This window comes from Photinus pyralis, unplaced genomic scaffold (genome assembly GCF_008802855.1).
Source record: "Photinus pyralis isolate 1611_PpyrPB1 unplaced genomic scaffold, Ppyr1.3 Ppyr1.4_LG3a, whole genome shotgun sequence".
Classification (NCBI taxonomy): Eukaryota; Metazoa; Arthropoda; class Insecta; order Coleoptera; family Lampyridae; genus Photinus; species Photinus pyralis.
This window is the reverse complement of record NW_022170509.1, coordinates 6,970,067-6,987,340: the sequence shown is the minus strand read 5'-3', so window position 1 is coordinate 6,987,340 and position 17,274 is coordinate 6,970,067. Positions and strand designations below refer to the sequence as shown.

General features: G+C 34.9%; 1 protein-coding gene across 2 annotated transcripts; it reads left to right on the top strand.

Moving 5' to 3' along the window:
• The first annotated feature begins 421 nt into the window (after nt 1-421).
• Nucleotides 422-1,568, top strand: LOC116165589 (protein D2-like). Of its 2 annotated transcripts, none has more exons than XM_031480156.1 (6): nt 422-501; nt 623-696; nt 745-868; nt 951-1,088; nt 1,136-1,211; nt 1,264-1,568. In XM_031480156.1, the coding sequence occupies exons 2-6, from the start codon at nt 637-639 to the stop codon at nt 1,400-1,402; spliced, it is 537 nt and encodes a 178-aa protein (XP_031336016.1). In that variant the 5' UTR covers nt 422-501; nt 623-636; the 3' UTR covers nt 1,403-1,568. The 2 variants fall into 2 exon arrangements, with proteins under 2 accessions (XP_031336016.1, XP_031336015.1); XM_031480155.1 differs by having other exon boundaries at nt 423-501; nt 568-696.
• The last annotated feature ends 15,706 nt before the right edge of the window (nt 1,569-17,274 follow it).

Sequence of the window (17,274 nt, the reverse complement as noted above, 5' to 3'; positions counted from 1 at the left end):
AACACAAATTATATTTTTTTAAATAAACATTGACAGTGGTCTCTCAAAAATTATATGAATTTAAAATACTATCGAAAGTAATTTTCTAAAATTTTATGACTGATGACCAAAATGGCCCTTATTTCTTACCCTCCTTAAAATTTATTGTGTGAATTTTCATTACTTTTGAAATGACAACCTAAAATTGGTCACTGACTCTTCATCTGTAAGTTAGACTTAGCCTTAGACGGTTGAAATTCCCCCACTTTATCCTAGGGCAATAAAAAACTGATGAAAAAACTTCCTGTGTATTGTTCAGTTTCAAATTATTAATTAAATTAGATACATTATTTTGAATAACTCTGTACATTATTGAAAACGACACATGCTCTTTGTAAAGAGTCATGTTTAAATTTAGATACGGAATTTTATTGAACTTTGACAATTGACATTTGCATAACATAACCTTATTTTAATTTTTTGTTTGTTGCCAAGTGACAGTTTAAATTCACGATAAGCTTGGTAAGTGATAAGGCTAATTTAGGTGTAATATGTAAATTCGATGAACTTGTAACCCATAATCCCTAGCTACAAATGCTACTATCAATTCGAAGGCCGGCACTTACTAAACGCTTTTTCTCAGTAATTACACAACAAATGGAGAAGGAAGGTGTAGTTCCCGATGTTATTGATGTAGCACCTAAAGAAGTTGCCGAGGTGAGCGACTAGCTACCTTAAAACCAATACGTTAACTCTTCTTGTTAGGTGCACTACCCCAGCGGAGTACATGTTGAGCTAGGTAACGAGTTGACACCTACTCAAGTTAAGGACATTCCTTCGGTGAAATGGTCTGCATATGCTAACTCGTTTTACACTTTATGCATGACAGGTAATACACTTCGTGGCTTTCTTAATATCATCAAGTGAACTACTTTTGAACATCACAATAATTTAAAATTATTTTGCATCAGATCCTGATGCACCGAGCCGCCAAAAACCGGATTTCAGGGAGTGGCATCATTGGCTTGTGGCAAACATTCCTGGCGATGATATCTCCAAAGGCGAAAATCTTTCCGAATATGTTGGATCGGGACCCCCACAGGGAACAGGTGTGTCTTATATCATACTGTAACAGTTCTCATTGTCTTTTTTCCAGGTTTACATCGCTATGTTTTCTTAATTTATAAACAGGATGGCAAAATTACATTTGATGAAAAACGTTTAACCAATCGGTAAGACTTTGCATAATTGCTTTACATATTGATAATGTTTTGTCTGATTTAGGTCTGGCGATAATCGGGGAAAGTTTTCCATTAGGGCCTTTGCCAAGAAGTACAAACTGGGAAATCCGGTCGCTGGAAATTTCTATCAAGCACAGTATGATGATTATGTTCCCATTCTGTATAAGCAGTTGGGAGCTTAAACTTGTGTACTTTTCTCATGCATTTTTATTTTACTTAGTGGTTTCCTATTAAGGCTGCTACCCTTATGCTTAATTTTGTGTTTCAATTTAAATAATATGAATTTCTTTTTCATTGGTTTGTTGTATAATTTTTGTTAAAACAATATTACATTGCATTTGTATTGATTGTTACATTTTTTTTAATGATCAACCCTATAAGAGAACCTTGCTGCTGAAGTGGTAATTTTTTCCTTCAGCATCCTAACTGCATTCCTAGACTGAAAATTGATCCTTCCTGGTACTCCGACTTGAGATTTTATGTTCTATATATACAAAATGCCAAAAAAACGGCGGATTTTTCAGATATCGAGTATGACGAGTTGCCTACACACCAGGGTACACTTTCCAAACGTACACCATATCGCGTTTTTAAAGTATATATTCAAATTTTGAAGCCATTCACCCTACGTACGGCATGTCATTAAATTGAAAATGATCCAAATAAGTGAAAGAGGGGTTTAATAATACGAAAATCAGTTTTCTCCAGCGTAAACACATAGCAACTGTTGGGTACATGAAAAATTAACCAATTATAAACGCTAAAGTTTATGTTTTTTGTAATGTTGTTTCTTTGTACTGCCTAAATGCCGTCTTGATTATTACAGTGGGTCCTGAAATTTAAAAAATATATCGTTCTGACATCTAACGTTACTTGTCCGAATCGAATCCTATGCGTTAGATACAGTTTTCTATCAAAGAGTGGCGACTGCGAATATGATGGTGGTAATAATGAAGTGCCCTGCATTTATTAGCAACAAGCAGAACGATGTTCAAGAAAACAACATAAGATGGCAGGACGATACATTTTATGAAATTTGGCGCCTACCGTAGTTTTCCGTTAGGATTTATTTATAATGAAAAAATGTTTCAAAATACTTTCGGCCTGAAATGTAAAGTATGAATTTGAAATTGTAATGAGCAATCATGCACTTTTGACAAGCTGATTATAGGAGCAATTTACTTGCACTGGTGCTAGTTTGGCTGCTGTATTCAAGGCGTTTATATATTCGGAAATTGAAAAAATAATCCGTTTCCGGATGTTTCATGTTGTTCTGCGTCTTTTGGGAACGCGAAACATAGCCAGCGTTGTTCTTCATTGACCTAGAACCCCAGCAAAATAATAGATAAATCTTCAAACAAGAATTCCTGTGCCAAACACCAACATATCTATTGAAGCTCCAAAAAAGAATCAAAGCCAATTCAATGTACCAATCCTATGGACACACCACTCTTCCTTATGATTCAAAATCTTGTAAAAACCAAGGAATACACCCGCTAAATGTGCAATGTGTGGCGATAACCACCCTGCAGGGTCTACAAGGAATTAGTATTCGCTAGAAACAGTACTTCTAGAACACACAGATACACAGAGGCACAGTCACAAGCAATCAGTTCTAAAAAAACACCATGTACAAGAACCCCAAACATACAACAAACCACCACCTCACGGTGGCGAAGACCAACGAACCCCCTTACTGGCCAAGTAACCCTAGAAAACTCCCTGACCTCCTGGACATAACACATGGAATAACAAGACGGTGTAATAGTATCCAACAAGGACCTCGCATTTGACCACACTCCATTTATAAACAAGTGCTATGGTAATTAAAAAATGACCCCCACCTAAACTAACCTCGTAGAACACTGAATAGAACTTCATCTAGAGACCAAAGGTAAAATCACATCCGGTCCAAAAGAAAACAACCAAACATAAAATTCCGACAAATGCAATGGCTTCAAAACTCTCACTGAACAACAAAATATTACCTACTATATAAAACTAACTCATCCGCAGATGGTCCATGGTACACGAGATTGCTCTCCACAATCACCTGAAGACCCCCTTTGTAACAACCGAAATGCTGAGAATAACTAACTCCTATAACAAGCAAAGAGACAAACACTCAAACGGACGAATAAACCCACTATACACCAATGGCCCAACCACAAGAAGACTGCAGAGAACATGGCCCCCCGAACTCCACTGAAATAACCAAGAAGCAGAAACAATACGGAATGTTTCTCTTGCAAATTAAAAACAAACAACGACGTAATTGTAAATGATGAGGGATTTTTGGTAAAAAAGGAAGGTTGTACACTGCCCTTTTTTGAGGCCCGAAAAAAAAATTGTCTCAGATCGACCCGGAATGTGGCCTGTAGAATCCATAATTTCAAACAGTTTCTAGATTATGCTACTAGTTCAAAAGTTACAGCCCTTTGAATTTTCTTTCGAAATTGGTTTTTATAGTCTATAACTTTTGATTGAGAAGTCTGATCGAAAAGGTACGAATTGTTTTGGATTCTACGCACCAAAATTAATAAGAAAAAGTGTTTTCCCGAGAAATTTTGGTGCAGTCAATTTTTGGTAAAAAAGGAAGGTTGTACACTGCCTTTTTTTGAGGCCCTCAGAAAAAATTGTCTCAGATCGACCCGGAAAAAAAAATTTCTTATAGAATGTGGCCTGTAGAATCCATAATTTCAAACAGTTCCAAGATTGGGCTACCAGTTCAAAAGTTACAGCCCTTTGAATTTTCTTTCGAAATTGGTTTCTAGTCTATAACTTTTGATCGAGAAGTCTGATCGAAAAAGTACGAATTGTTTTGGATTCTACGCACCAAAATTAATAAGAAAAAGTGTTTTTCCGAGAAATTTTGGTGCAGTCGATTTTTGGTAAAAAAAAGGTTATACACTCCCTTTTTTTGAGGCCCGCAAAAAAAATTGTCTCAGATCGACCCAGAAAAAAAATTTTCTTATAGAATGTGGCCTGTAGAATCTATAATTTCAAACAGTTCCAAGATTGGGCTACTAGTTCAAAAGTTACAGCCCTTTGAATTTTCTTTCGAAATTGATTTCTAGTCTATAACTTTTGATTGAGAAGTCTGATCGAAAAAGTACGAATTGTTTTGGTTTCTACGCACCAAAATTAATAAAAAAAAGTGTTCCCGAGAAATTTTGGTGCAGTCAACTTTTGGTAAAAAAGGAAGGTTATGCACTGCCTTTTTTTGAGGCCCTCAAAAAAAATTGTCTCAGATCGACCCGGAAAAAAATTTCTTATAGAATGTGGCCTGCAGAATCCATAATTTCAAACAGTTCCAAGATTGGGCTACTAGTTCAAAAGTTACAGCCCGTTGGATAACTTCTTAAGTTTCTTCAATGAGGTTTCAGTTTGAAACAATACAATCTACTTATAAAGACCTTTCTGATCTATGTTGTTCGGGATTTATTTGGTAGAACTTTAAAGTTTTCCATTGTGTCGGATGTTCTTTGCGTAGAATGATTTTTAAAAACCGCTATGTAACCCTAAAATATAAATACATTTAAGTATTGCAAGCTCAGATTATTGTTAATCTGAAAAAGTCCTAAACTCTCCCTGAAGGAAATTCAGTAAGTACCTCCTTTTCTCTTAAAGAGCTTGTATAACCTTCCATTTGTAAATTTAGTTCCAGGACCAGGTATTTGCAACTCCGTCAATTTTCATCAATACTTTGTTAATTCTTCTAAAGACTAACGGCCCTAGTACTCCTTCAGTTTCCCTTTCCTTTCACCACATTGTACATTCGTTGTTCCTCCTTTTCATAACGCCCATTACAAGAGTGCAATCAACACTTAAATTTAATTTAACTTTCGCCTCAATCGAAAAGCGATCGACTTTCTTACAATTCAATTTAATATAACACCATTCGGATTATTTATCAACATGCATCTAGCCAGAAGATAGCATTTTTGGAATCATATCGTGACCATCTTCAGTGGCGTATCCGCAATGTCTCAAACGTACGCCATGAGGACGGGCCCCGACTTAAAAGAGGCCCCGGCAAAAAACAAAAAATGTAATTCGTTTATAAAAAAATTGAAAATTTTCTGCAAACTCCTTCAATGTTACGCTTGTGTTAATTAATTACATATTTTGCGTTACTAAAGAAAGAGATAAAACGTTCGTAAAAAAAGCTATTTCGTGTATACTTTGTGTGACTTCATTAGTGAATAGTGAACACGCATTTCGTTAGATTTTACCACAGTTAACATTGTTGCTTATTATTTTGCTATTATTGCGGGAGAAACACGAATAAGTAGGTACTAGCTGACTAGTGACTAGCGTAGTAATGCAAACCTCGCACGCAAATAACACACTTTGTCAATTGGAAAAGCAAAAGAGAGTTTATTGAATAATTTACCAAAAGTGTAAAATGAATCAAAAAGCCAAAAAAGTTCCTACAAATTTAGAGATAACACATTTAAAGCCGTATTCCCCTAGAACCGAGCCGAAGAAAATTGCGAATCATTGTCTACAGAGGGTAAATATAGATGAAAAATCTGGACCAATATATACAATATACAAGAATTAACAACCCGAAGAAGTAACTCATGAATTTTAATAATTTAAATCTGACTTTAATACGAAATTTGATATGCTCAAAAGCTCAAATCGATTTAAAAGCAACTCCACTCATTTCCCATTTGTGAAAAATAACATTCCGAAGCCTCTTACATAAAGTACATGAAACACTTCGTTAATTAGTGAGACCTTCCACAGTCCAGGAGGTATCTGAAGGTCCTGGATACGATAACCTTAGACTGAAGTTGTATTTCGAGATTAATGCAGCTAAGTCATGGTGACAGCCTAACACCCAAGAATTTACCTCTGCACAGGCGAAACAGTTAGCGACGAAGGAATAAATTGGCTAAAATTGATCAATTCCTGAAGCCTTCACAAGCAATTCCTGCAACTAGCCCTAACCATCAAGTTTTTTTTAAAGTCGAGTAACGTTAGAAGATCGATATAAGAGTGTTATCTTTATTAAATAATCCGAATCTTCTGGGGTGTATTTCTAGTGCACTTTGATTTATATTTTTTTAAGATGGTTGTCATTAGAAATCGGTTAAATTAAGCGCAAGGGAAAGGGTCCCCAATAATTTTAAAATCCGGCCCTTAAAATGAAACTTAAAGCTCTTGTATGAGTCACAAACCTAATTTCATACGATTTAAATAAATTGAATGAAGTAGGTACATATTCGGGTTAAATTAATTTATTTTCAAACAACATAATATCTGATCTAATAAAACTTAAAATTATAGACGATCTTTAATTTCTCCACTACCTTTTATGATTTGATGATGGATCCTAAAAAGGGCGATCGCATATTTTCTTAAACGATTTTTAAAATTTTTGGTTGGGGTGAGTGTCCTGAGCGCAATTAATGAATAATCAATAGTGTTCCTGTCCGGTTGCTATATACTTGACTTCGATCTTTAGGTTTAAAAACCGTCTAACTGTACACTGCATATGCATTAAGCTTATAGGGATGCTTATTCAAAAGAACCCTTATGCACTTCGCACACATGCTGGGCACAAGCAGGCGGGTGCATTCACTTTCATATAAGCTACTTTCACATATGGCGGTAAACAATGTAGTGTAGGGGAAGAGAACAGCTAAGGGCAACGCTCTACAACTAGACTGTACTGTTGTTTAATGAGGGTGTATTTTTTAAAGGTTGAATGTGTTTCTTAGCGCACGAGGCAGTTACGATACCTTGATTTTTACCTGTTTTGCTACTTTTAGTCCCTTTATTTATTTTCTCTATGTCAACGTATATGATAGTAAAAACTGCGGCGAGAACAAACAGTTTTCTTGCATGTTTAGTATACCATGTGAAAATACACCTGGTGTGGCTCGTGCGACGACGTATATAAAACGGCGAGAGTGGATATCAACTGACTATTATAAGGGGGTGCACCCTTGTGTAGTGCCACCCTCTATTTAATCGCCCCACATGTTATATTAAAACCGACGAGCAGTTAAACAAAAAAATTAATCAGTTATTACTGTTATTTGAGTCTCTAACATATATAACGTTAAAGAGAATCTTTAACTCCAACTGACCACTCGTATTGTATCCTAATGTAAATTATTTAACATTATTTCGTTATTTTATTGCACGGAGATAATTTGGGACAGGATTATAAATGGATACGGTTGGTGCATAAATGCATATACCTCTTGTCACTTCATGAATAGCCAGGTAGGCGGCGCACCTGTAAGAACCTGCACTTCCTATATCCTGATGAAGCATGTGAATTATACGGATTTAAAAATAAAAACTGACATGTTTGTTTGCCAGTCAATTAATGGCTAATAATTATTCTAAAAATACTTTTGTTATCAGCAATTGAAATGAAGCGCTGAGGTCAAGATGCAAAAAGTTGCCCAACAGACTGTGGTCTATTATTTAGAGTAATCACTTATGAAATAAGGTCATATGCATTAAAATCGTTTAAACATGTTTTACAACGGGTCTAAGATAACGTGTTATCAGTAGAAATGTTATACCAGCTGTAAAACGGTTATAACCAATTCTGGAAGAACTACCCAAGTGCGCAAATTACCTACCTACTGTACCTATTAATTAAGAGGAACAAAATCAATCTCGAAATAAATTATTTGGGGTTAATAATGCATATTGCCACCATATTTAAGCAGCAGATGTGATATATAATAAAACCCTCAGCAGCTGTGATTTGGCGATTTGCCGTTTGTACCCTAAGACACCCCGATGCAGCTTTCTCAAGAAATCGGGGTGCACCATGTGTGCAGTATGCGTTATAGTTGTTAATCAAATTCATTGTCAAAGCGAGACAACTGCTTCCAGCACGCGTGCTTTTAATGTTACGGACACAATGTGCAATTTAAATATCAAATCAACGGTAGGCAATACCTTGTTATCGAACTATTTTAAATTGACTTTAAGGATTTTGCATCGTGTTTAAGTGAACTACTATAAAAATTAAGAGTCCTGACTGAACACATAGAAATTAGCCTTCAGTTTTGAAGCAGCCTGTAGACGGTTTTTGAACAATTGTTGCACATTAGACGCAGACAAAATAAGTCTCGTCTGCATTAAATAAGCATTAGATTCGCTAAAAAACTGTCATATTTTGGATATGAGTAACCCCAATTTGATAATATACAAACGTGACTGAAATATCAAGTATTTTTGAAAATTCATGACTCGGAACAAAAATTTTAACATATTTTATGACCCCATTTAGTCCTCCCTTTATTTTACAAGACAGAGAAGTATACGTAGGAACATTTTATTTTCCAATTTTCCAGTTTTTCCAAAGAGTATCAAAAATGGCCCGCAATTAAAAGTCCAAGTACTTTTCGGTTGAGTCTACGTACACAGGCATTATTTCTGTGGTACCTGGTCCTAGATAAATTTCTGAATTATTATTTTGCAATTGAGGCAAAGTTGCATTTTATCCGTATCAACTGCAAACTTTCAATTGTACACATAGTAGATTAATAGGTCGCGATTTTAAGGAGTTCTCTATAAAGATAAACAATTATTGACGGGATAGTTATAGCACAGATTTAGAGTGTTTAGATCTGTGGTTATAGATGACTTAAACATAAACTATCACAGAAATCAAAATATTTGGAATACTAAATTTGCAGCCCCCTGCGATACATGTAAGTGTGAATTTTCTAGAAAAAACCACCTAAGTGTAAAACTAGAGGGAAATTCATTTTTTGAAAGCAATAGACGTAAAAAATATTTATTCCATATAAACGATTACTCGACTTCAATTAGTTCGTTCTGTGTTTGCAATCATTTAATTTTTTTGTTTTCTTATAATGTTACAATTAGTAATTTGTGAGTTTCATAATTGTAAAGTAATCAAGATATACGATACCGATAAAATGGTGACCCCTGACGCAAACCCTCGCAATCTCTCCAATGCCTAGCAGGATCTTCCGTACCCGACGAATTTCTTCGATCCATTTGAGTAACGCGAGTCTGGTGGAGGGAGGCAGCAGAACTGGCAGACGCAATAAATCCCACAGTGCGGTAAACCTTATAATTAAAAAAATACGAGGATTTTCCCGAAGAAAGTTTTGGTTTGCGACCTGTAAGTAATAAGAAATACGTGGAGGGTTTTTATTTTTGCCGCTAAGAAATACAAAAGAGATTTCCTTGGGCAGCGTTTTTACTAGAATTTTGGACAGCCCCTCCACTTTTCCTAATGAAGTTCTGTGGTGAAACTTATAATAAAAAAAGTGAATACGCTTTTCCGAAAGGTGTTAAATGAATATGCGGAGAGTTTTTCTGGTTAGAATCTTTAAATTTGATTAGAGTTCCGGATTGTACCTCAAGATACGGAAATGTGTTGAAATCAGAGCTGGGCAGTATTCGATTTTGTAAATACTTTTTAGTATTCAAATCCTTTAAAGTATTCAAATATATTGTGTGATCAAAACTCTCTAAACCTTCCCCATATAGTTTAGAGAGTTTTGATCACACAATATATTTCAACCCCCATTTCGAGGAACAATGGATCCAACCCAGAAAAAAAAAGAGTATTCAAATACTTTGTAATTAAATACTTTTATGGAACACATACTTTCACAAATATTTAGTATTGGAATACATCGCAAAGTATTTGGATACTCTGTAAAGTATTCGAGTACTTCGCATAGTATTTGAATACTTAACCTTCCTTTTTTTACCAAAATCGACTACTCCAAAATTTCTCGGGAAAACACTTTAGATCTAGTAGCCCAATCTTGCAACTGTTTGAAATTATGGATTCTACAGGCCACATTCTATAAGAAAATTTTTTTCCCAGGTCGATCTGAGACAATTTCTTCTTCGGGCCTCAAAAAAGGGCAGTGTATAACCATCCTTTTTTACCAAAAATCGACTGCACCAAAATTTCTCGGGAAAACACTTTTTCTTATTAATTTTGGTGCGTAGAATCCAAAAAAATTCGTACTTATTCGATCAGACCTCAATCAAAAGTTATAGACTAGAAACCAATTTCGAAAGAAAATTCAAAGCTCTGTAACTTTTGAACTAGTAGCCCAATCTTGGAACTGTTTGAAATTATGGATTCTACAGGCCACATTCTATAAGAAAACTTTTTTCCGGGTCGATCTGAGACAATTTTTTTTGAGGGCCTCAAAAAAAGGCAGTGTACAACCTTCCTTTTTTACCAAAAATCGACTGCACCAAAATTTCTCGAGAAAACACTTTTTCTTATTAATTTTGGTGCGTAGAATCCAAAACAATTCGTACTTTTTCGATCAGACTTCTCAATCAAAAGTTATAGACTATAAACCAATTTCGAAAGAAAATTCAAAGGGCTGTAACTTTTGAACTAGTAGCCCAATCTTGGAACTGTTTGAAATTATGGATTCTACAGGCCACATTCTATAAGTAAATTTTTTTTCCGGGTCGATCTGAGACAATTTTTTTTGCGGGCCTCAAAAAAAGGCAGTGTATAATCTTCCTTTTTTACCAAAAATCGACTACACCAAAACTTCTCGGGAAAACACTTTTCTTATTAATTTTGGTGCGTAGAATCCAAAACAATTCGTACTTTTTCGATCAGACTTCTCAATCAAAATTTATAGACTAGAAACCAATTTTTTCCGGATCGAACTGAGACAATTTTTTTCCGGCCTCAAAAAAAGGCGGTACTTTTAAGTTATTCAAATATTTGAGAACAATTTAGAAATGTTTAGGGAAAGTTTCCATTGTCACAAAATCAAATATACCTAAAAATCCGATACAACTGAATACCGAACGATCCTGGAGTGAAACTTTTTGACTCGATAGTCTACGTAACTTAATAACAATAGGGGCCTTTCTTATATTCTTAAGACCGTGTACCAATTTTCAAAGCGATCGCACGTTTCTAAACAAACTATCATGCAGACAGACAAACGGATGGTCAAAAATGGATCTGTTCCAAAATCGCTAGGATTAAATTTCAGAAAGGCGTACGTACTATGTGCACGACGTACACGTATTCTTAAGGATATAACTGGTATAAGAAAGCTCCTGGTAGGTACCTCCTATATAATAATATAATAATAATAATAATACGCTTTTACTCCCCTTGTATATAACAATAGAAATATAAAAAAAGCTAACCCCATACAAAGTATAACTTGAGTTTTTAAGTAGTATTAAGCCTTTTATCTAGTATACTATTTTAAATTTTTAATGTATTTGAGTGACAAGTATTTGAATACTGTTTACTGTATTCGAATACTTTTCAAAGTAAGTTAAGGAAATACTTTTTATAGTATTCGAATACCTTTGATAATATTAGAATACTTTTGAAAGTATTCGAATACATTCTGAAGTATTTGAATACGTATTTTTTAAAGTATTTGAATACGTTTCAATGTATTTGTATCTAGTATTCGCTTGTGCTGGACGTAAAAGTATTTAGTATTCAAATACCTTTGATTTGTGTAAAGTATTTACTATTTAGTATTCAAATACTTTTTGAAAGTATTCTGCCCAGCTCTGGTTGAAATCATACAATAATACAACATTTTTTGGCCGAGTTCTGGCCGCAGTTCCGGATGAAGCTGTTGTTGTAAAATGTATATATGTAAACTATAGCCCCCCATATTTTCACAAGTGATTTTTTAATTGATCAAGAACTCTAGAGGAGCTAACTTCACATGCGTCTACTGCTTATTGTCTGTACTAATGAATAATCCACGACTGATTATTTATTGATGAAAAACATTTACTCAAAGTTTGAAAACTAGCAGAAGAAACAAGGGTACAACTGGTCCAGGTACTATAAAAAGTTTATGGTCCTTTTAATAATTAGGAATGAAGCGTATATTTTTTTCCTAATAACCCACTTTTCTTGGAAATGGTGATACGGAAACACATGTGAGCCGTTTCGTTACCGCAAATTTTTTTCTGTCGTATGTGATTTGTAACTTGAGAAATAACGGAAGCTGTTATATTTTTAGCGAGACTCGAAAACACGTCTATCTTTGAATGTTAATCTGGTCCATTTGGAGCTTGAAGTCCTCTTGCAAATCGTTTTACGTAAAACTTTCGAAATCTGACGGCTGTGGTTCACCCCAAATAAAGAAAATCATGAACCGTAACAATCTTTCCCCTTTATCACTTGGTTATAGACCTTTTTGTCCAGTTGTTTTAAGTAGTAAAATTGTAATTTCACAGCTATATATTATATTTTCAGGTCGTTACTCTGCTATTTCGGAATAATGTCATTCATAATAAGTTATGTCTTGGGGATTTTTAACTTAAATTATGAACCTTCCTTATTGCACTAAGTCGCACTAAAATCAGTAATAAAGAAAATGTGCTTTAAATTGTCATAAACTCTCAGGACTTCCACATTTTCTAAACCACAAGATCAGTGCTAGCACATGGCCTACAATAAATCTCCGATAAAAGTAAAAGGACCCTATATAGGCAAACTAAACACTTCAACCACTTACGATTAACCGCCAAAGTGGCTGAATTGTTACACGATTTGTTTGTCTGATGGCGAAATTGAAAACCCCATTTATAGCCTTCAATTTGGCACATCTCTCTGCCTTGGCTTTCGGAATGAATGGGGTGGTAAAATTTGTCTATAATTTATTGTCGCTCGCTGTAAAAAGTGGGTTTAGAGGGCGATGCATAATTTTCCTATTTATCTTACAGGTCGCCATTGTTAATTACTTCTTCCTTTCATTGCAAATTACCAAAATGAATTGAAGTGACAACGTGATTAACTCCCATCTTATTTTATATTTAGAATTTAATGCATGAAGTAAAACTTGCTTGCACGCGTTGTTGTTGAAAGCAACGGAAGGAAGAACCAGAATTTATAAAGGGTTGTAATTATGCACGTGTTTTTGTATAATTCAAAGCATGACGGGCGGACTTCCTGAAGAATCTAACCTTGTCCACGTAAGTTGTATTTTTATAAGAGATCAAATAAAGGATATAATAGGGCTGTTGAAAACGTGATCAATTCAGTTAACGGTGTAAAACACGTTGTTTTATGTAAAAAGTGACTTGTAGAAACGTAGAGAAAAATATTTCTAGCCTATCAATGAGACTGTTTTTGCATTTAAAAGAAATCCCTCCTCGACAAATCCAACAATTTGGAAATTGGACATCCAAATAATTGTTCCTTGCTATAATGTGGAGGTCCATTTTGTTGAAACCATAATCTTTTTTCACACGGCGAACAGAAAGCCATTGCCACCTCAAACTGAATTGCATTCCTCCCTTTCTTCCCAATATTATGAACCACCCTCTAAACTACCGGTGGTGTGGTAGATCATCCGTTATCTTCGATTGCCATAAGTTATTTCTAATTTGTCCTGCCGAATTTGAGACTGCATTGGGGCGCAATCGGCCCACAGAAAACCCATGCCACCTTCTTTCAGAAGATGTGTTTTCTTGGCCCGCCCAAAATTGCGAATTTTTTTCAATTAAAAAAAAAACATGCTTGGATTCGTCGTGCCTACTCTAAAGGAGGAAAATCTTAACAATCTACGGCGATAATTGATTAAAAACAGAAGATGGGAGGGACAGGGACAGGAAAAATGTGATGATACAAAGTTCTTTTACAGTGGTAAAAAGAGAGAAACACAGAGTTAAATTGATTGTCAAAGGATGTTAGCGTACATGCTAACCACTGTCCATGAGGATGATGAAGTGGAAGAAGTATACGCAAGGATAGAAAATATAATCCTGAAAGCAGAGGGTGGTGCTTGTAAAATTGTAATGGGTGACTGGAATGCAGTGGTGAGAAATAGAAGGGATGTGAGTTTGGTTGGCATGTATGGCCCTAAAAAAATACACAGAAAGCCGCATAATTTTTGCTAAAAGGGTACGATTTTCAGTTTTCTGATCGATTTGATTTCTACAGATCAAAATCTAAGAGTTGCCCAGTTAGATTTTCAATTTTCTGGGCGATTTGTATTTTACAGTTCAAAATCTAAAAGAATTTCTGATATACGTTAAGATCGCTTCGGCACGTGAAGTTATAGGTGAAAAACCGCAATATAACGAAAAAATACATAAAAAGCGGAATAATTTTTCCTAGAAGTGTAGGATTTTCAATTTTCTGGGCGATTTGCATTCTACAGGTCAAAATCTAAAAGAATTGCCGATATACGTTAAGATCGCTTCGGTATGTGACAAGTTATAGGTAAAATACCGTAATATAATTTTTAAAAACCTACAAAAATATATGTAATATAATTTAATGAAAAAAATACATAAAAAGCGCTATAATTTTTCCTAAAAGGGTACGATTTTCAATTTTCTGAGCGATTTGGAATCTACAGATCAAAACTTTAAAGAACTGACGATATACGTAAATAGCGTTTCGGCACGTAAAAAGTTATAGGTGAGAAACCGTAATAAAACGAGAAAAATACACAAAAAGCGCCATAATTTTTGCTAGAAAAGTACGATTTTCAGTTTTCTGGGCGATTTATATTTTACAGGTCAAAATCTAAAAGAATTGCCGATATACGTTAAGATCGCTTCCATACGTGAAAAGTTATAGGTGAAAAACCGTAATAAAACGAGAAAAATACACAAAAAGCCCCATAATTTTTGCTAGAAAAGTACGATTTCCAATTTTCTGGGCGATTTGTATTCTACAGATCAAAATCTAAAAGAATTGGCGATATACGTTAAGATTGCTTCATTTATAGATGAAAAGCCGTATTATAATGAAAAAAACCCACAAAAAGTGTTATAATTTCTGATAGAAGGGTACGATTTTCAATTTTCTGGACGTTTTATATTCTACACGTCAAAATCTAAAAGAGTTAAGGTAGGGGTGTCCTTTATCACCGATGTTATTCAATATTTACCCTGATTATGTGACCTGAAAATGTTGGAAAGGTGATGAGGGAGAGGGCGTAAATATTGGAGGAAGAAGAGTAGTATCCATTCGGTGTGCAGAAACAGGCGGAAGTGCTTTGTATGGAGTGTTATGCGTATAACAGAAAACTCAACAACAAGGATAACTGAAAAACAATTAAAATTGAAGAAATCAGGAATAATGTCTAGTACTACCCCGTTAACCCGAGGAGGTTAAACCGCTTCTTATTTGCAAAAAGAATTAGAACACCCACGAATAAGTTTAAAATTCTCATGCTTGTTAAAACGGGGTGAAATACGTGTCTAATGTACAGAAATATTCGTTTAACACTCACAAAAAAAGTTTCAAAATCCAGATTTACCTGTGGTACCTACTATCGAAAAGTTGGGGATTAATTTATCCGTCCAGGGGGGATCGCTAAATGAATGCCAATCTTTGGGTAGTTTTTTTTCAGTTTAGTCTTAAACTCATCTTAGGCTTTGATTATTAGTTAGAAAAAGTTTTGTTCTCTTGATATTCCTCTAGTGATTACAGCCATGGTTGCAACAGCCGTCACTCTTTAAATGTTCGTTGTATTCCAAATATAAGTTCTCGCCCTGGACGTTCGGATGTCTTCTGCAGTTTGAATACTGAAAACTGGCTCCTTAACTTCACGGAGGTTGGTTTTATGGTCATTGGGCTTTCAGTCCCCTAATTATGGTAATACAAAGAATATGGAGAATTCTCGCAAGATATCCGCAATTTGTTTTAATCAGTAATAAACCATTTCGTACTGATTTAATTACTTTTTTGAAACGGGTCTGAGAAGGTTTTTTCATTAGAACGTAGCAACTTACATAATTTACAATGTTTTATTAATGAATGTTGAGCTTAGAGACTTGAATGAATAGAAAATGTTAGGAAAGTCAAGACAAGATAAAAGGCCGTTAACTTATCTCAGTAGTGTAACAATAAAACGTTTGCATCACTAGGCAGTATAATGACATTGGTACCCGAACCTATGATAAGATGAAGGAAATGAAGCTACAGCAGCCGAGATCAAAGGTTCACAGCTGATTATGCGTTGGATAACAAATTAAAGTTACAATGCATATTTATAGCTCTAGTGCCGGTATATATTTCATTCATCTTCTTTGGTTAGATACATTTTCAAATGGTCGAGTAAAATTGACGACATATGTTGTTTGTTTCCCTACTAACAACATTCTTTGTGAGAGAACTAATTACTTAGGAGTTAAATGTGCATCATTCTTAATTAGAGACACTTATGTGTCATTACCGTTCTTTCCTATTTAAATAGAGGATTTTAATCAAATTCATTCTACCTCGTACTGGCGGCTTCCACCAGGAAGCAAAAAACTCGCAAGGGGTGCTGCAGCGCACCAAACTGCACATATGTTAAATGGGGGTAACATTTGAGTAACATCCGTTTCGCAGAAACAAAACCATAAAGTTCCCTTTAAATATAACGTTTTAGTTGAAAAAACTTGCTGGTCTGCTGCAATTGGCGTTTTTTTTAATTAGGTCGGATTTTTACTTCGCTAGTGCTATACAAGTATACCTACAGTGTATCAAGAGTGTTGAAAATTGACCGGAATCGCTGCTAAAGTTTTGCACAAATATTTTTAGTACGGTTTTGACAATTTATTGTCTTAAACTGGAGAAACTCCTTTTTTGAAGTAAGCAATTAATTTAAAAGAATAATCGAACCCGATTATCGATTATCGTTTGATTATAATCGATTAACCGCCACTTTTTCAATGTTTACACAGATACCCCGTATGTGCGTATAGTAGGGAAACACCACCCTTAACGACATTCTTGTTTAAAATTACCACAAGGTAGAATGTTGTATTGCACAATGTAATTGTCAAATTCTGCCGTGCCTTCTCCAAGTTATGACTGATTATCAAACATTTCAAAATAGAACTATTTGCGACTATGTTCCATTACAACCATCACTACGTAGAGAGATGGCCAATATGAGTGTTTAGAAAACATACAGGAAAATACTATTGGATTTGTTTTAATTTAAAATTTGCCAGTAAAAATTAACGCTTCTGAACGATAAAAGGAAGTCATATCATTCTTATCTCTGCTAAACACTTCCTAAGTATGATAAAATTAACTATGACGCTATCAATTAAACAATAT